General features: G+C 38.6%; 5 protein-coding genes and 1 pseudogene across 8 annotated transcripts; 1 reads left to right on the forward strand and 5 right to left on the reverse strand.

Annotated features, from left to right (window-relative positions):
- Positions 1 to 2,058: 2,058 nt before the first annotated feature.
- Positions 2,059 to 4,208, reverse strand: LOC147939675 (uncharacterized; annotated as a pseudogene).
- Positions 4,209 to 6,894: 2,686 nt separating this feature from the next.
- On the reverse strand, positions 6,895 to 8,236 carry LOC104706228 (putative aspartic proteinase GIP2). Its single transcript, XM_087461452.1, has one exon. It carries the CDS (start codon positions 8,130 to 8,132, stop codon positions 6,921 to 6,923), a length of 1,212 nt encoding a protein of 403 aa, XP_087317578.1. The 5' UTR covers positions 8,133 to 8,236; the 3' UTR covers positions 6,895 to 6,920.
- A 453-nt stretch (positions 8,237 to 8,689) lies between these two features.
- LOC104706229 (putative aspartic proteinase GIP2) lies at positions 8,690 to 10,476 on the reverse strand. Its single transcript, XM_010422398.3, has 2 exons — positions 9,512 to 10,476; positions 8,690 to 9,177 (listed from the first exon to the last, which is right to left on the reverse strand). The coding sequence occupies exons 1-2, from the start codon at positions 10,361 to 10,363 to the stop codon at positions 8,818 to 8,820; spliced, it is 1,212 nt and encodes a 403-aa protein (XP_010420700.1). The 5' UTR covers positions 10,364 to 10,476; the 3' UTR covers positions 8,690 to 8,817.
- Positions 10,477 to 10,918: 442 nt separating this feature from the next.
- LOC104706230 (gamma conglutin 1-like) lies at positions 10,919 to 12,783 on the reverse strand. Its single transcript, XM_010422399.2, has 2 exons — positions 11,791 to 12,783; positions 10,919 to 11,432 (listed from the first exon to the last, which is right to left on the reverse strand). Exons 1-2 carry the CDS (start codon positions 12,652 to 12,654, stop codon positions 11,073 to 11,075), a joined length of 1,224 nt encoding a protein of 407 aa, XP_010420701.2. The 5' UTR covers positions 12,655 to 12,783; the 3' UTR covers positions 10,919 to 11,072.
- A 586-nt stretch (positions 12,784 to 13,369) lies between these two features.
- LOC104706231 (putative aspartic proteinase GIP2) lies at positions 13,370 to 14,687 on the forward strand. The gene has a single exon (XM_010422400.3). It carries the CDS (start codon positions 13,370 to 13,372, stop codon positions 14,537 to 14,539), a length of 1,170 nt encoding a protein of 389 aa, XP_010420702.1. The 3' UTR covers positions 14,540 to 14,687.
- Positions 14,688 to 14,737: 50 nt separating this feature from the next.
- On the reverse strand, positions 14,738 to 18,434 carry LOC104706232 (uncharacterized). Of its 4 annotated transcripts, none has more exons than XM_010422402.3 (6): positions 17,831 to 18,434; positions 17,658 to 17,749; positions 17,215 to 17,310; positions 16,136 to 16,938; positions 15,887 to 16,020; positions 14,738 to 15,736 (listed from the first exon to the last, which is right to left on the reverse strand). In XM_010422402.3, exons 1-6 carry the CDS (start codon positions 17,953 to 17,955, stop codon positions 14,893 to 14,895), a joined length of 2,094 nt encoding a protein of 697 aa, XP_010420704.2. In that variant the 5' UTR covers positions 17,956 to 18,434; the 3' UTR covers positions 14,738 to 14,892. The 4 variants fall into 4 exon arrangements, with proteins under 4 accessions (XP_010420704.2, XP_010420706.2, XP_010420703.2 ...); XM_010422404.2 differs by having other exon boundaries at positions 16,136 to 16,943; XM_010422401.3 differs by having other exon boundaries at positions 16,136 to 16,943; positions 17,211 to 17,310.
- Positions 18,435 to 18,718: the final 284 nt, after the last annotated feature.

Consider the following 18,718-nt stretch of genomic DNA (forward strand, 5'->3'; position numbering starts at 1 on the left):
TTTATTCTCACTTAACATATTTGCCAAATGGATTATCCATCCATATGACTTGCGCCAACACCGAAATCCACATAAAACTAACCGAAAAAGCTAACCGAAAAAGCTCCATTCAAATTACTGCAATCACAAAAACTAACCGAAAAAGCTTCAAATCAATAAATTACAACACCGAAATCCACATAAAAACAATGTGGAGGAGTCATCAAAAAAAGAGCTTCAATAACCAACAACAAGAGTGGTACTTCTTTGATCTTCATACGCAGCAGACGCAAAAACCTGATTTACCAGTCCTCTTGTCTCGAATAAGATTGACATCAACAACTTCATAATATCTACAATTTGTACAAACAAAAAGCATAAGAAAAACACATTTAGAGATATTGAAACTTCAGAAACGCAAACTACACTTATTGTGTGAGAAGACAGCTTGGAGATCACTCTCGGAGGGATCGTATGGTAAACCTTCGCCGTAGCCATAGGCAAAATTTCTGAAGTTAGAGTGCCACGAAACTTCTTCAGAAATCCCTAAATATGATTCCTTAATATTTATGCATTGTATTAGCTTCAACCTGCATGCTCGATCAAATTCTTCAAGATGGATTTAGGTTCGAGTTTAGAGTCTCTAAACCAGTAATATCTAATCATTGTTCGTTCCTCCAACTGGATTCATTATATATTTTTAAAACCATCTATAGCTTTAAACGCTTCAAATTGGGATCCATTTCTAAGAATTGTTTTTTATACCAAATATCACGTTTCCAAATCATATTATATTTAAAAATCCCACTTGGGCTTCAATACCGACACTCGATGCCTGTATGGGGAAAATATATATCGTTTCGATGTTCAGAACCAGCAACGTCGAATTTTGAGATGAGTTACTTCATATTTGATTAAGAAATAAGTATTAAAATATGTTCTCTCGGTCTCCAACACATTTACACTTTACACAGATAAATAACTATTTATTGCTAGAGTGGTAAATTATTTACTGTGTTAGTGTGAGTACAATTGTTCAATTTGTGTTGGTTTTATATTAATAATGATAACAAATCATTGTTCGTTTTTGTCCCACAATTAGAAAAACGTATCCACTGGCATAATTTTATCATATTTATTTCAACCTACAGTAGCATCTTTAGAACTTTGGTGCCGAAAAAATACATTTTAAAATTTTCTCTTTCACGAAGATCTGGAAATGTGAAATCCAGCAAAACTCACGTGTTCTTCTTTATGGGTTATTTGCCGACAATGATATCTCTCGAGTAGTCTCGACCACATGCAGTAGTTATTTCATCGATTTGTTTTGGAAATACAAATTACATAACCATGGTCTTAATTTTAAGCATCTATCTGTAAAGTGTTAACGATTCTTATTCCGTACTTTCTGTAAAAAGGTTTTCCAATCAGTTAAGCATATATAATCTGTTTGTTATATTTTTTATTTTCTTGATAAAAAATTATAGTCTCGTATTTATTATTTCTCCAAGTTTTAAACACATTTTGGATCTAAGAAAATGAAAAACTGCACATACATTACAAGAAAACATGTGTTTTGCAATGGACGAATATGTTGCGAATCCCTCGCAAATCGACAAAAGCGAGAGATTTGCAAAAAAAGTCCGTTTCTCGCAAATTGCTTCTCGCAAATCGGTCAACGTCGCAAATCCCTCGCAACTTTTGCAAGGATTAAAATTTCCTCGCAAACTAATCGCAAATTGCGAGAACTTGTTTAAAAAACAATTTCCTCGCAAATGTAGTATCTAGTAACTCCCTCAGCAAATTTGCGATGAATTTGCAATTATTTTTTCCGTCGCAAATAATAATAATGGTATAAAAAAAATTAATTTTTTCATTTTGGTTAGCTTAATTGGAACTAAACCTGTAATTAAAATTAAACTTGTAATTAGAATTAAATCTTATAACTTATGCAAATTAAAGTTGTAATTAGAAATACTAAGTTTTCAAATAAGAAAATAAGTTTACAAAGGAGATCAAGTTCTAAGCTAAACATTACAACATTACACATTAAGAGAGAGAGAACCATCAAACATTTCTTCAGGTTGCTTGGCCGCCGGTAGCTTCTCCGCCGGTTGCCTCTCTGTTGGTTGTGTCTCCGACAGCTGGATCTTCTTGGCGAAACCTTGCAGCAAACTCTGGATCTTTCTCTGCAAGATAATCAAAGTATGCATCATAACTATGCATCTTCTGTAACTGAGTTGCCTGAGTTGCAAGAGTTGCTTCTGCAGCAGCAAGCTTCGCAGCTAGAACAAGTGGATCTTCAGAAGGAGGAGGCGGTTGACCAATCTGAGCTGAAGATGCTTCTGCTTGCATGTTACCAACCCCATATATCCGGTTCTTATTCTTCGGAGCAACCTTCCAACAAAACATATGTAAACCATAAGTGTTTACACAAACATAAACATAAACAATGAAGCATGTTTTACCTCGGCATAAATTTGGTTCTTCACAGTTACTGATAATCCGCCGGAAGCACTACTCTCCATGTTATCCGCTGATAATAGCTCAGACTCAGCTTCAGCTATCTTTGACGACACTTCATTGTACACCTTCTCAGACAGTCCATCAAAAAACGACCCATCAGGTTTCCTATGAGTGTCTTCTAGGACTCGCAGGAAATCAGGTAGTGGCTCACCAGTCCTCTCAGACTAAAAACAGAGAAATGAAACAACTATATTACTATATTATAGATATGATATGATTAATGAACTTGTGTTAAACAGAGATACTTACAAGGTTTCGTGCTCGGGATTTAAAAGAGGTCTGACCAGAACGGTGCTTATGTATCCCCATGCCATCAGGATCACTATAGCGAGCATTACGGTTATTGATACTCTTTGCTTCTGATTTTGGTTCACACCTAAAGTTGACCAAGCCATCCCATACGGTAGGATCAAGCCACCGCGGCATTGCGTCATTACCTTTCTTCTTCCACTTACCCTTCCACCGAGACACTTGATCACTCATCCGAGTCTTCAACTTCTTTTCAAACTCAGCTCTAACTCTTCCATTGATGGACGCATCCCAGTTATATGTTTGCTTGTAAAGACATAAAATGAATGATAAACAGAATCAGAACCAGAATCAAGTGATAAACACACAAAATCTGTAATTTAAACACATCAATAAATCTGTAACTTACCGCAAAAGTTTCAAACCACCGGTTTACAACCGGACCTGGTGTTTGGGTCCAATTGGCATGAGCTGATTTGAATTCTCTTTAAAAAATGGCCCGGACAGTAGCAGCAACTGAAGAATCCTGGTCAAACCTACAAAACATAAGATAAAATGAATGAGGATCATTGAAAATACAAAACATAAAGATAAACTATAGGTTAGATCAATAACATTCTCACCAGAGTGTACCCGGAGGTCGCTTAGGATCCAGTTTTGGTAAGCCAGCACGCCCGGGACTTGCAAGTAACTCTTCCAAAGTGAAAAAAGCTTGAGAGACAGTCATACTGTTGACACACGAAGTTGATTGCTGAGGAGGAAGATCATTTTGCACCCCGCAGAGACTCTGCCAAAGTGAAAAAAGCTTGAGAGACAGTCATACTGTTGACACGCGAAGTTGATTGCTGAGGAGGAAGATCATTTTGCACCCCCTCAGAGGTTGCATTACGGTTATCTTGTGTTGCCGGTGAGGTTCCCTGAGAAGAAGCGGGAAAAGGTAACCTTTGAGCAGGGCCAGTAGAGTGTATCCCTCGAGCAGCGATGGGAGGAGATAAGCCTTGAGATGATATGAACTGGCTGTAAACATTTTGGTTTACAGACCCGTTTTGGTCTCGAGAAGACATCTGAAACAAATAAAATTAAAATTAAACCTAAACACTAAAACCAAAATTCAATAAAATTATACAAAAAACAAACTAAACTCGAATTCGAAATCTAAAATCAAAACCCTAAAATCAAAATTGAACACGAAATAAGAACTCTAAACTCGAAATTAGAATTCTAAACTAAAAATTGACCCCCAAATCATAACCCTAAAATAAAAATCTAAACCCAAAACTAACAAGACTTTCAGATCGAGAGAATAGGAAGAGTAATCGGAGATAGAGAAGAGAGGAGGAGACTCACCGGAGATAGAGGGGAGAGGAGGAGACAGTCACCAGAGATAGAGGGTAGAGGAGGAGACAGTCACCGAAGACGAGAGGATATAGAGAGAAGAGAGGGACAATAACCATAGCCGGGGAGATAGAGAGATGCGTAGGACAGATCGGAGAAGAGAGGTGGAGATAGAGAGAAGCGGAGAAGAGAGAAGATGCAGAGAGGTGGTTAATCGGAGAAGAGAGGTGGTTAATCGGAGATAGATCGGAGAAGAGAGGAATTAGGGATTTTGGTTTTTTGCGGCTGCGGATTAGTCGAGGTTTGATCTACGCTCAAACTAGGTTTTCTGTTTATATAGAAAAACGCTGCGTCGCAAATCCCTCGCAAAACTTGCTATGGATTAGCTAGGGTCCCTCGCAAATCTCTAGCAAACATATAAAAAACATGTAATTTATATTTCCAAAATTTGCGAGGGATTAGCTAGGGTCCCTCGCAAATATCTAGTAAATATATAAAAATATTTCCAGAATTTCCATACATATAAAAATATGTAATTTATATAAGAATTATATGAGAATATTGAGAATTGCAAACATATAATGTCATTAGGGTTAAAGTTCAAGGGTTTAAAATTGTCATTTGCGAGGGAATTGCTATGATTTGGGATATTTGCGACAAATTTAGGGTTTAGGTTTTGAAATTGTCATTAGTGCCTTAACTTTGATTATAAATCTTGGATTCATCTTTTTAATTATTAATAGTAATGTAATTAGTTTTTAGGGTTTAGGTTCAAGGGTTTAAAGTTGTCATTTGCAAGGGAATTGCTATGATATTAGATATTTGCGATGGTATTGCGACTAATTTGCTATGCCACTAGCAAATCCATCGCAAATTTGTCGCAAACCTTGAATATCTAATTTATAAAAACCATCAAAATAATTTTAAAAAGTTAGTCAAATAAACTTTCAAGTATATTATAAGGTCCTATAGGCTCATCATACTCTTTTCTATCATCAAACTTTCCATAATTGTCCAATTTTGCATCTTCCACTAATCATTAACTATCTTCTACACTATATCATACATATGTTCATTATATTGGGACAAATATTTGACAAATATACACAAAGTGTCCAATTCTCCAACAATTTGTGTTGCAGTGCCCTATTTTTGATTATAAGTCTTGGATTCATCTTTTTATCATTGATAATAATGTAATTAGTCTTTAGGGTTTAGGGTTTAGGGTTTAGGGTTTAGGGTTTGAAGTTGTCATTTGCGAGGGAATTGCTATGATTATTTTAATTTGCGATAGATTTGCGACTAATTTGCTATATATCTAGCAAATCAGTCGCAAATATGTCGCAAACTCTGTATATTTAATTTATAAAAACCATCAAAATAATTTTAAAAGTTAGTAAAATTTACTTTCAAGTAAAATTAACTTTCAAGTATATTATAAGGTCCAATGTGTCATCATACTCTTTTCTATCATTAATAGTAATGTATTTCAGAATAATTTACCTTATGAACACATTGAAATATATTTCAGAATAATTATATTAAGTTTTGTAATATTTATAAAAAATAATTTCCTAATTTTGCAATGGATTTGCTATGGCTATCGCAATTCACTTGCAGCTCCATAGCAATTTTGCTGTGGATTCTGTTTTTGCAATTGCGTCGCAATATTGCGATTAATTTGCGAGGAAGTTGACTTTCCCTGCGAATTTGTCGTAAATGCCTCGCAAATGAGCAGCGGATTTGCGACGACTCGCTTCCTCGCAATTTTGCGAGGAATTTGCTAAAGATTTTTTGTTTCTCGTAATGTCCTCGCAAATCCAATGCAAATTTGCGAGAGCTGTATTCCGTCGCAACTTGTCCTCGCAAAACGCGTGTTTTCTTATAGTGATAATAGAGATTATTATTATTATTTTATAAAAATTGTTTATTAATACTATTCATTTTTTGGTGGAAAATAACAATAATATTCTATGTTTAATTGGTAACATACACAACATTTTACAGATATAAGATTAATTGTTTATTTTTTGGAAAGATATAAGATTACTTTGCAGATATGATGAAGTGTTGTATATATTGATGTTTCGAATTTGAATATATTGTAAATAAATAAGATAAATAATAATTAAATATATATATATATGGCAAAATATTAAATAAAAAAAAGAAGTAAAATGTTTGAAATATCTTTAGGGCATATGATTAGTTGGTTGCTAAGTATATGAAAAATGGTGTAATTTCTTCCTTCTATACAATTTAAAAGAAAGCTTCAGCTAAAACGCTATTGCACATGACTTGTATTGTATTTGTACGTAGTCGCCCAATGAGTGTTGCTAAAGCTCTTTTTCTAGCTGGGGAAGGGAAGAATGATAGCCCCGGGTTGCACTGCTTATGCTCCCATCGAAACGTATGAACTGACCCCATTCAATTGGCCAACAAAAAAAAAAAAAAACTGATAACAAAAAAACTACACTTTTGTGGGTCAGAAGAAAACTATTGCCGACTTATTACTTTCATATAACCCCAGCATATAATAGACCAGTTATTAGGCTCTTCATAAACGTATAGAACAACTAAAAAAATGCAATGTATATGCGCGATTCTAATAGTAACAAAATATAAATATGAATTATATGATATTATGAATTGAATTTGAAGCTTGTAACAAAAACCTTTCAAAAATTCTACCAATCAAAATGTCAAACGCACGACCACTCTCCTTACACTAACGATATTAACATTATATTACACTAATGGTATTCATAATATATCCTCTATTATAATAAATTAATAATCCCTCGGTTGTTGTTTATTTTATGTTATTAAGATTATAAAATCATGTGTTGGGTACAAGAAGTATTGCGAAGTAAAAGCGAAGACGAGAAAGTGAACTTGGAAGCTTCGAGATCAAACTCCACAAGATGATCTTCCATCTGATAACCTCCGATCACCATCTCCATTGTCTTCATATTCACACCTCCGTCCAAAAACGCTAAACAAACCACATCTCTTTTCACCTTCAATAGCGAGTTCCACCTATTAATCCTCCACTTAGCTCCCCCGTTCACCACCAATTCAATCACCGGAACCGCCGTTGCACTTTCCATCCCTTTGGAGCTAAAACATGCCTCGAAAGGGTTCACCTTTGCGACTTTCAACAGCTTAGCTTCTCTCACGAATTCCCTAACCATAGCCTTGTAAGTGGAAGTCTGCAAGATGGTGAAAGGAGCCAATGAACATATCATAGCGTTTCCACGGCTTTTCTTATTCAAAGGAACGTTCTTTCCAGCGATTTCGATGGAGTTCACGTCAATGAAGTACCGACCGGAAGATCTGTCAACAATCAGAGGAGTTGAGGCTAAGTTCTTGAAGACATCGTTAGTGTAAGGAGAGCCTCCTCCAATGAGAAGGCTCCCTAAACCGGATGGTTTAGAGGGCAAACAGAGAGCGAATTTTCGCGGGGTTTTGTGCATGGACGCGAGCTGGGACAGAAGTGAGATCAAGGACTTTCCAAGACCGATGGTTCCGTTAACAACCTCCGGCATGAGTTTCAAGGCGTTGGCGTCGTTGGTGCAAATAAAAGTCAGCGATGAGTGGACGGTTTTAGTGACGCCGTTACGTTTCAAGATGAGAAGAGAGACGGAGTCAAGACCGAGAAGTGTGTTGAGTGGATGCTCGGTGAAGGAAGTGGAAACGTATTTGCCACAAGTGGCGGTCTTGTTGAAACAGAACGAGTCGAGCTTGGCTTGTTTGCATTTAGCGGAGTCGCAGCGGATTGGGAGGTAACTTGTGGATTTGACGGCGGTGTTGCAACGGAGAAGAACGGATGAGCCACCGCCGAGATCGACGGCGAGGCTGTGAGTGAGAGGAGAGTGATTGTTGTTACCGAGGTTGAGGTTTGTGTAGTAGAGAAACGTGGCTTTGTCTTTGATCAAGGAAAGTAGAAAAGCCGGTGGGTTTGGTTTGTTGATGCGGATGGCGAGGGAGGTTTGTAAGGTTAAGATGATGAAGAGCGATAACAAATTGATCGGAGCAGCCATTATTGTATAAAGTTTTGTTTCTTGATTTTGGAAATGGTATGGTTGCTATAATGGAAGTTATAGTCTATTTATAAATAACCAAGTGTTCCCTTGGTAGCTTTAGCTTGCCCTGAAATCTTTGGTAGATTTCCTTGGAAGCTTTCTATTTAAGTATTTATATATAAGCTGTTTGAGTCAATAGTATACTATAGAAATTAATTAGAAAGCTTCTCATACAATATTTTAGAAGAGTATACTCTTTTCATCTCATGGATATCTTATCCTATATATAATTTTATTTTATATGTATATATTTCTTATTCCCAATGCAGATATATATATATATATATACATTTTATATATTCAATGCAAAAAAAATCAGAAAAAATGAAAATCTTGAAACACATTGATTTTGTTTTACTTGAGATTTTCAGAGTCTAATAGATACTATAAATTTTATTTAAATTTGAATTTACAAATTTAAATTTGACTTTCAGGTTTAGATATATATAAAATTTTGTTAATGTGCAAAATCCTTAAACATTAATTTTATCAAATAAGCGAATATAAAACTATACTAAAAATAAACGATATTCAATATTTTAAATTTCGATAAGAACACACATGTGTCATGGAGAACGTGTCATACAATACCAAGAAGTGTACAAAACTGAAAAGTCAAAGATGATCTCATGTGTCATTGATTCTATTTTTGGGAAGGCCAAGTGGAGCAGCTTGTGTTTTGGAGCAAGAGTGACTCACTAAAAGCGAGAACCGTCCTGCTAAAATCGAACTCGAGCATATGATCTTGAACCTGATGCGTCCCAATCACCATCAAATCCTTCGGTTTCTTTCCACCGTCGATATACGCCAAACACATCACCGTTTCCTTCACTTTCACCACCGCATTCGCACCGTAGAACCCCCACTTCACCTCCCCCATCCTCCCCGGCAAACCAATCTCAATCACCGGCACGTTAGGCCCCGTCAATTTATTTCCGGCAGTGCGTGCATCGAAACAATGTTTAAACGGCGCCACCGATGGAACCATCGATATTCCCATTGCCTGTATCATTCAAACCACAAATAAATAAAAATAAAACAGAGTTATTTTATCGCTTTAGTAATTTTCAAGAAACAATCTATATATATATATATATATATTATTTTAATATGGTTTCATATTCGTAGATCTACTTCAAATGTCAAAAAAAATATAAAAGATGTTTCCATTAGAAAAATATCACCTCATAGTTAATTAATACGAATGCATCAGTATGAACTATGAAGTAATCTTTAATTCTCAAGTAAATCGACCACATGAACTTGTAATCTTTAGGTGGCTTTTATCTTTGAATTTCGAAGTCCAATATCAAACGATGAGGTTTTGTTTTGAATACCTTTGCCTTGAGTGTAAACGACTCAGCAAGAGCATTGTAGATGTCGGTGTGAAGTACGGTGTAAGGAACCGTCGTGCTGAGTTTAGCTCCGTCGTTTAGCAAATTGGGTTTCAACGTCAAGGGAGTCCCGCTAACGTAGATATTAAGGACGTTGAGTAGATAATCTCCTGAATCAACGCCTCTAATGGGCGTGAAAATCATCGGAATCGGAAAACTGCTGTTGTTGAACGGCGGGATAAAGTAATGGACGCCGGCGATATAGAAATGACCGGTTCCGGAAGAAGGCAAGCAAAGAGAGAATTTAGGGATAACGTTAAACGCTGAAGTCACCTGTTTCGTGAACGACGAAGATCCGGGAGAAAGAGCAAGAACTCCGGCGACTGGAGGAGGAAGGCCGTGGAGTGCTTTCTCGCCGGCGCAGGAGAATGTGAAACGGGGTACTGAAACTAGGGTGAGGAATTTACCGCCGTCTGTGGTGGAGATAGAGACTCTGTCTTGGACGACACGGCCGGTTACGTCGGGGATTAGACCGAGAGGGTTTGGTTGCTTGTAGAGACAGGATTTGCCGGCGCAACCATTACCGGGGATGGACTTGCATGTGGAGCTCTGACAAGTGACTAGGCGGAGTGAAGATACGGATTTGAGTTTACGACAATTGAGCCACGTGAGGTTTGTTCCGAGGTCGAGGAGGAGGTTTACGGGAGATTTTGTGGCGGATCCGATGTTGAGAGTGGTGTAGAATTGATTTGTGGGTTCGTGTTTTGTGATAGGAAGAAGGTATTGAGAGTTTGATTTCAGAGTTATGGCTGCCAAAATGGAAAGAAAGACTATGAGACGCGTGAGGCTACCCATCTTTGTTTTCTTGGATTACTTTTTTTTTGGAATCAAATGATAAATGTGATTGTTTGTTTGTGATGAATATGGACTGTAGATGTATGGTATTTATACATGTAAACACACATCTTGGATCTAAGGAAATGTGGAAACACTAAAATATTGGTTATTATTTAAATTTTAATTATTTTGAGGTTTCACGTTGAGATCTTTATTTCCTAGAGTTGAATTACGCGCACTCTTACAAAAAAAAAAAGGAGTATTATGCATATGTAACACATGACAATTGACAACAATTGAATATATATGAAAAAGAATTGGAGAAGATCAGTCGGTGTTTCCTAGTAACAATTATCACTAATTATGCAAAATGAGCGCAACTCAAGTTATTATAAGTCACGTGGTGGGGTATACTTCATAACTCATACTCGTATAATAAGATTTTGTTCATCTTGAGATTTTGAAAATATAGTACTTCAATTTCAAAATTAGTTAATGAAAAATCTTTAAATATCATGTATATAGAAAACAGAGGATAGTTAACTTTAGAATGTTAAACAAACGATAGATATATAAGAGAAACGGATGATAATTTATTTCGATTGGAACACATGTGGTCATAGAAAACGTGTCATACATGGTACACCGCCAAAAAGGAGTGTACTAATAACTGAAACGTCAGAGTCGATCATATCACAATCTTATTTATTGTCATGTGTGGTTAATTTTAGTTTTGGGAAGGCCACGTGGAGCAGCTAGTGTTATGGAGCAAGAGCGAGTCACTCAAACCCATAAGGGATGTGCTAAAATCGATCTCGAGCATATGGTCTTGAAGCTGATGTGTCCCAATCACCAACAAGTCCTTCGGGTTCTGTCCACCGTCGAGGAACGCCAAACACATCACTGTCTCCGTCACGTTCACCACCGTATTGGCACCGTGAAAACTCCACTTGACCTCTCCTCCCCTTCCTGGCACCCCAATATCTATCACAGGCACATTCGGTCCCGTCATGTTCTTCCCTGCAGCGCGTGCGTCAAAGCAGTCTTTAAATGGCGCAATTGCTTGAACCTTAGATATTCCCATTGTCTGTGAAAAAGGTAAACCCCAAATACAAACATAAATTAATTAGTTTTCCTCTAGACACAACATACAAACATTTCCTTTGTAATTTAAAGTAACACGTAATCATTTTTCTTGTTTATATGGTTTTTTTTGTTTTTTTTACCATTTTACCAACTTCGAAGGTATATACATGACATCTTGTGCATGAGATAGAGATTATGAAATCATATGTATTTAATCTTTTTTTCTTATAGTTTATACTTTAAATACGCCTAAATTTAAAAGATTCACGTGGCTTTTATCTTTGAAATCAAAGTCTAATATCAAAATATGATATTTTGTTGATATAAGTATAATTAAAGAGTCTGTTTAATTTGAATACCTTGGCTTTCAGTGTAAAGGACTGAGCAAGAGCATTGTAGATATCGGTGAGGAGTACGGTGTAAGGAACCACTGTGCTTAGCTTGGCTCCGCCCGCAAGCAAATTAGGGTTAAACGACAAAGGAGTTCCGTCAACGTAGATTGATTTGACGTCGATTAGATAATTCCCCGTGTATATGTTTTTCAACGGTGTCAAAGTCATCCGAATGGGATTATCGCTATTGAAGGGGGGGATGAGGTAGTTAACGGTGGCGATATATAGATGACCGGTGCCGGAAGAAGGCAAGCAGAGAGAGAATTTAGGGATGTATCCAAACAATAACGTCACCTGTTTTGTGAACGACGAAGATACGGGAGAAAGACTTAGAACTCCGGAGACGGGAGGAGGAAGCGCTTGTAATGGTTCCTCTCCGGCGCAAGAGAATGTGAAGGGGTGGACGGTGAATGGAGAGAGGAGATTGCCACCGTCTGTGGTGGAGATGTTAACTGTGGCTTGGACAACAGCGCCTATTACGCCGACATTTTGACCTAGAAGGTTTGATTGTCGGTAAACACAGAATAGTCCGTTGTCGTCGCAGTCATTGCCGGGGATGGAGTTGCATGTGGAGCTTTTGCAAATCACGAGGTTGTTGACAAAAAGTGGAGGATTGAATATGTTCCAGTTGACCAACGTGAGGTTGGTTTCGAGATCAAGGAGGAGGTTCGAGGAAGATGTCCCACCGGATCCAAGGTTTAAAGTGGTGTAAAATTGATTAGTGGGTTCGTGTTTGGTGATCGGAAGAAGGTACTGAGAGTTTGATTTGAGAGTTATGGCTGCGAAAATTGAAAAAAATAGTATGAGACGTGTGAGGGTGAGGCTACTCATCTTTGTGTTTCTATCTTGTAAATGAATGCTTGTGATGCAGATGGACTACTGAGGTATGGTATATTATAGACGGTAAACCTTATTTTTGAGTACAGAGAAAACTGAGGGTCAATAGGTCATATAATCTAAGGGTCAAGAGGTAGTATTTGTTTTTCTTTTCAAACTAGGTTGTTGAATCCTATATCTGACCTACAGATAGCAGAAAGTCTTGCTGGATCGTGAAACTCATAACAAATCCAAACTATTAGGTAATGAAATGTTGAGAGGATGATAATGTCTAGTGATAACGTATCCAAACTAAATTAGACCATATCACACACTAAACAAGGCCCATATATAAATAAGCCCAATTTCACATTTTCCATTACCAAACCAACTACTCCCGACCGGTGGTGTAGTGAGTTGGGTATAAACTTTACGGATATTCCTAATTTTTTTAAAAAGAAACTCGTATACACGTGCCAAATTCCTTTTTGAAATGAAATAAAAATGGATAAACATTGACCAAAACAAAAGAGTCCCCACAAAGAGCGAAACGACACAACAAGTCTACTCAGCACTTACCTTAAAATGAACCAATCCTTATCGTTTCCCATTCGCCCCCTCCCCTCCCTCTTAAACCAGCGTCGGCCCACCGCATCCCAAACCATATTATAACAAAAATCCTTCAAAAAACCGTCCAGATCCATGATCTCTCTTCACTCTTCTTCTTCTAATGGCTTCTTCTTCTTCTTCTTCTTCTTCTCTGTTGTACCTCTTCGTCTTCTCCTTCCTCTCCGCTCTAATCATTTCCAAATCTCAGATCTCTGACTCCCTCAACGGACTCGTTTTCCCTGTTTTTAAAGACCTACCAACCCGTCAATACGTCGCACAGATTCGCCTCGGTGACTCTCCCGAGCCGCTCAAGCTCGTCGTCGATCTCGCCGGTTCGATTCTCTGGTTTGATTGTTCCTCTGGTCCCTCGTCGTCACGGAGTCTTATCTCCGGTAGCTCTAGCGGCTGTCTTAAGGCTAAAGCTGGGAATGGAAAAGTGTCATCATCATCGCGTGGAGACGCCAAGGATTGCGAATTGCTTGTTAGAAACGGCGCCGTTGGAATTACGGCGAGAGGAGAGCTTTTCAGTGACGTCATGTCATTTGGATCTGTTGCTTCTCCTGGAACCGTTGATCTGCTTTTCGCCTGTGCCCCACCGTGGCTGTTAAGTGGGCTCGCTAGTGGAGCCCGTGGAGTAATGGGCTTAGGAAGGGCCCAGATCTCTCTCCCTTCGCAACTCGCCGCCGTAACTAACGAACGTCGTCGTTTGGCTGTTTACCTGTCGCCGTTAGACGGCGTCGTGTCGACGAGTTCGGTTGAGGAGGTTTTCGGAGTTGCTGCGTCCAGATCATTGGTTTACACGCCTCTGTTAACCGGCTCGAGTGGCGATTACGTAATTAACGTGAAATCGATCAGAGTCAACGGGGAAAAGCTCTCCGTGGATGGTCCGTTAGCGGCGGAGCTGAGTACGGTGGTTCCATACACGATGCTGGACAGCTCTATCTACGCAGTATTCGTTGAAGCTTACGCTAAAGCTGCGACTACTATAGCTACACCACCGGTGGCTCCCGTCGCACCGTTCGGGCTCTGCTTCAAGAGTGAGGTAGATTTACCGGCTGTAGATATGGCGTTGCAGAGCGAGATGGTGAGGTGGAGGATCCAGGGGAAGAATCTAATGGTGGATGTTGGTGGTGGAGTCCGATGCTTGGGGATTTTAGACGGCGGCTCAAGTCGGGTCAACCCGATTGTAATGGGCGGGTTACAATTAGAAGGCTTGATATTGGATTTCGATTTGGGCAACTCAATGATGGGTTTTGGACAAAGAACACACTCTGATACAGCTTCCTTGTAATATCAACCTCTGTAACACATCTAATTAACTGGTAGATATTATCTTCAATTTTGATCTCTTTTGTTTGTACTTTGTATCTGTTTTTTCACGCATTTGTTGTACTAATAGATTCAAAGCATAGTTTCTAGCTTTCTGTTTAGTTTTAAAACTTTTCTTTCTAACGTTTGCAGTAAATAGTGTTTAAAACCCAACAGCCAATACAAAAAACTACATTCATTTCATGAATTTTTAGTTTTCTAGCGATACATAAGACCTCTAATATAGCTCATTATCATGCGACAAATAGAAAACATAACAATCTCAATCAGCGTGAAGAGGTAATAAAAGTAACTTGCGATGTAAAAAAATTAGAATTAAGAAGGATGAAACAAGATGCAGAGGCAAAGGAGCCAGCAAGGAAGATGAACCATACCTATATATAGATATGTTGCACTCTTCCACGCCCACAACGACTCTAACCATGTCCAGAACTCTCCTCCAAGACTTAACCCCACGACCGCTTCTCCAAACAACCCCTTAGAGATTGCGAAAAACATGACCGGGAACCCGATTGTCAGCAACACCATACTGCAGAACGCACCCAACAGGCTCTTAATGCGTCTGGATCTCAAAGCGGGTTTTATAGGCTGAGCCATTAGACACGTTGGCACGAGTAGCAACGCTCCAATTTCTGCAGTAGCGAAATTGATTATAGACATAAGACACAGACCAATGAAGGCAGCTGAGATGGTCACTGATTTCAAGACTGCCCAGTTGGTTCCATGATGCCGAGAGGAGAACGGAGAGCAACCCGGGATTATGGCAAAGGTTATAAGGAGAAGCGATGAAGAGGTAGTGCCCCACATGATGGAGCGGTTTCTTGGAGAATGCTGGCCCGGTACTTGACAGATGAAATAAGGAAGCAGTGTGACGATGAAACCCAACAAGTGTAAAGCAAAGACCTGTTTGGCTGCGTCTAGCCATTTCCAAGACTTGAGGTTTTCAGTGGGGTTATCAGTGGATTTGGTAAGAGCTTTACAGCCCTCAATATATAAAGAGGCTGCGACCATTGGAAGAGGGGCTACAAGTAGAGCAAAGGCAATCATGTAGACTCCTACAGAGATAAATTTGCTTGGCGAAGTTAACAGGTATAGGAAAAACGATTGATGGAACTTCTCGAGGAGGTTGTTCACTGATCTTATAGTTCCTTCCAGTAACCTGCATTTAATGAGAAAGCACAGAGTTATCATCAACACTCAGACAGAGTCTAATGATGTATTGTAGTTCTTAAGCATAATAAAATTCACATACACTAGCAGAGGCAGGTATATTGTATAAAATGGGAAAGGAGTAAATATAAAAACTCACCTGGCACCTCGTAGAAAGAAATCATGTTGTCTTGTCTTACTGTCAGGAGGAAATCTAGGTGAAATTTTCAAGGTAATTGCATCAACTTGATAATCGCGGAAGGCTCCATGAGGACCAGTTGGGATACCAAGGGCCTGATGAGAATGAATAACGAAAGTGTTAACTTTCAAGGTCTTTCCTTGTTAAAATGTATAAGTGTGACTGCAACCACAAGAACTTAATTACGGACAGATCGACTATACATTTTACCTGGGAGTATAGTGAACTTGCAAGGGTAGCACTGCCTTCAAGATAGTCTGCAGCTGGGATACCAAAATTCCAGTCCGGATTTAACGTACGCGCCAATTTCCCAACAGCTTCAAATATTTCCCCAATAATCTTTAGCCAACTAGAGGAAAGTAACGATACAACCTTCTCCACCTTGACATAAAACCCCTGCCTGTGCACCGCTAAGTAATTTACAACATTGATGAGGTCAAGATTTGGCATCTGCCCATTAGATGCCTCTGCATAGATACTTAGTGTGTCCTCAAACCTTTCACTTCTACCATCAACCTTCAAAACCAAAGCAGCAGCCACTGTTCCAGCTCGTCTGAAGGTATCAGCTGTATTTAGCTCACCACACTTCAGCAAATCCGAGACCTTAAATGAGGGTGAATGGTACTCAGTTAACCACGCAGCAACAGGTCTATAGTCTCCATAACGAGAATCAGTAACAAGCCATATTATGTCTTTAGAGAGCCAGGTAACTCTAGCGAGCAAGGAAAAAAGAGAACTAGTAATGCCTAAAGACAAAGCCTCGTAATCTCCACCATTTATAAAATCATAAGGAGTAACCAGCACAATAGACTCTTTCCCATCACCACGAGGGGCTCGTATAATCCCAGCAACATTGACTCCATAAGAAGCACAACTGACATTATCTAGCAGTGTATATGAATCAGGACCGGAGAAAAAGTGCAGGGGGTGAAATTGATTCCCTTCAGGATGGAACTTTTGATAATAAACTTCTGCACCCATATCTGACATGTATTTTCCAATGAGCTTCTGGACTTCACTACACAAAAAGTCAAACAAATGGCGAATCATTAAGTTACTTGGACAAGGACAGAAACAGAAGGATGTCAACTGGTACATCTGAAAAAGATGGAATTGCAGAAAAGAAACGTAGACGATGCACAGTTGAACCTTCAATACTCGAAGAATCATGTATAAAGAAGAACAAATTACTTTCTAGGTTTCTTTTTATTTCCATAAGACCATAACATAGGAATAGGCATTTCATGAGAAAACTGGAAAGAATTGCAATGGAGAAAAGACATACACACCCTGGCCTTCATGATTCAACCAATAGTTCTTTATATCCTTCACCAGTTTGCTTCCATCAGAAACATCCCGATTAGAGAGCATAGACCGTGCAGAGCCTGAAGAACAGAGCCAAAAATAAAGAACTCCTTCGAAGTTGGCAAGCCATAAACTCACATTACTCAAAAGTTCAAAACCCTCCTACAGATTCCAATTTGATGCATTAATTTGGCTTAACACCCTCAATGTCAAGTAGGCTACACTAGCTGATCCCTACTGTTGAGAATCAAGTTCAACATCATTCGTATGATTCACAATGTACTTTTTTTTTTTCTATCAACACTTACGAGAGAACCAAATCCTAGAAACAGTAAGTTTTTTCTTCTTCTAAAATAAACTGACAACGAGACTTGAATCCAAGTGTGAACTTGTAAAGCGTTTTTCAAGTATGCAAAAAAAAAAAAACCTGGCATTAGAGCATTCTCGGAGATGTAAGTGTTCTTTGCCAGTAGAGGCAAAATTAGCAACGCCAAAACCCCAGCAGCAGAGAAAACCACACTAGAAACACGATCAGATGATCAATGAACCAACACATAGAAACTAAAGAAACAGAATATAAATGAAGGTGAAAACATTCACCTGAAAACGGGACTGTGAGCGACGAGAAAGATTCCGAGCTGCACGATCGGTCTCGGTTTGATTTTAGGAGATCCATCATCGGTCTTCACCTCCTCCTCCTCCTTATCCCGCTTCTCCGACGCCATGATCCACGGATCTCCGATCAATTTCGGGAGATTTGAAACGAGTCAACCAACAAACTCTGATCGCCGGGAACTTTAGCGACTGCCTGAAAGTGAAGCTTGGGGATGATCCAGAATCGCGTGGCTTTGGGAATTGTAGACGACGGGTCGGTCAATTCGGGTCAGCCCGATTATGATGGTGTGGGCTTAAAGTTGTATTGGACTTTGATTTGGGCTTTATTTAGAATACTGTGGTGCCAGTACTCTCTCTTACATAGTTTACTACACTAATGGTCATATTTGAGTTTAACAACGCTTAAAACTTAAAAGCCTTAAAAGAGTTATTATTAGATGAGGTGTTAGATAGATCATAGATCTAAACGGTCATTACTCATTAGTGCTTTAAGAACATCAGATAAATGACCAAGCTCATTTATAGTATAATTTTGAGATCTACTGTTTCACATATAAATGACAATATACATTATTAGAAATAGTACGTCAAAATACATGTAAGAGATGGTATGTTTTATACTCCATAGCAAGATGGGAAGTGGGGATGGAGGTAGTAGTGGGATACAGAAAAGTCGATTATTATCGCATCAAAAGAAAAGAAAATGTAGAAACTGCCAAAAAAAAAAAGAAATCGAAAAAGTCGTTATATTATCCGAAAAAAAAAAGAATTAAAATATCAGATATATATACAGCTTTATAGGAGTTGTTTTGTGGGGATGCATTATTATAGATGATCGAAGCTAAGTTGATTGAGATGGGTGACAATTTTTGA

Source organism: Camelina sativa, chromosome 8 (genome assembly GCF_030686135.1).
Source record: "Camelina sativa cultivar CO46 ecotype springtype chromosome 8, ASM3068613v1".
NCBI classification, from domain to species: Eukaryota; Viridiplantae; Streptophyta; class Magnoliopsida; order Brassicales; family Brassicaceae; genus Camelina; species Camelina sativa.

Excerpts from the sequence above, each read along its gene's own strand:
- LOC104706228 (XM_087461452.1), bottom strand. The coding sequence starts at position 8,132 with ATGGCTGCTCCGATCAATTTGTTATCGCTCTTCATCATCTTAACCTTA.
- LOC104706229 (XM_010422398.3), bottom strand. The coding sequence starts at position 10,363 with ATGGGTAGCCTCACGCGTCTCATAGTCTTTCTTTCCATTTTGGCAGCC. Across the intron at positions 9,178-9,511 it reads CGTTTACACTCAAGGCAAAG|GCAATGGGAATATCGATGGT; the intron begins GTATTCAAAACA and ends TGAATGATACAG.
- LOC104706230 (XM_010422399.2), bottom strand. The coding sequence starts at position 12,654 with ATGAGTAGCCTCACCCTCACACGTCTCATACTATTTTTTTCAATTTTC. Across the intron at positions 11,433-11,790 it reads CCTTTACACTGAAAGCCAAG|ACAATGGGAATATCTAAGGT; the intron begins GTATTCAAATTA and ends CCTTTTTCACAG.
- LOC104706231 (XM_010422400.3), top strand. The coding sequence starts at position 13,370 with ATGGCTTCTTCTTCTTCTTCTTCTTCTTCTCTGTTGTACCTCTTCGTC.
- LOC104706232 (XM_010422401.3), bottom strand. The coding sequence starts at position 17,955 with ATGGCGTCGGAGAAGCGGGATAAGGAGGAGGAGGAGGTGAAGACCGAT. Across the intron at positions 17,750-17,830 it reads GCTCACAGTCCCGTTTTCAG|TGTGGTTTTCTCTGCTGCTG; the intron begins GTGAATGTTTTC and ends TCGTGTTTCTAG. Across the intron at positions 15,737-15,886 it reads TTCTTTCTACGAGGTGCCAG|GTTACTGGAAGGAACTATAA; the intron begins GTGAGTTTTTAT and ends CATTAAATGCAG.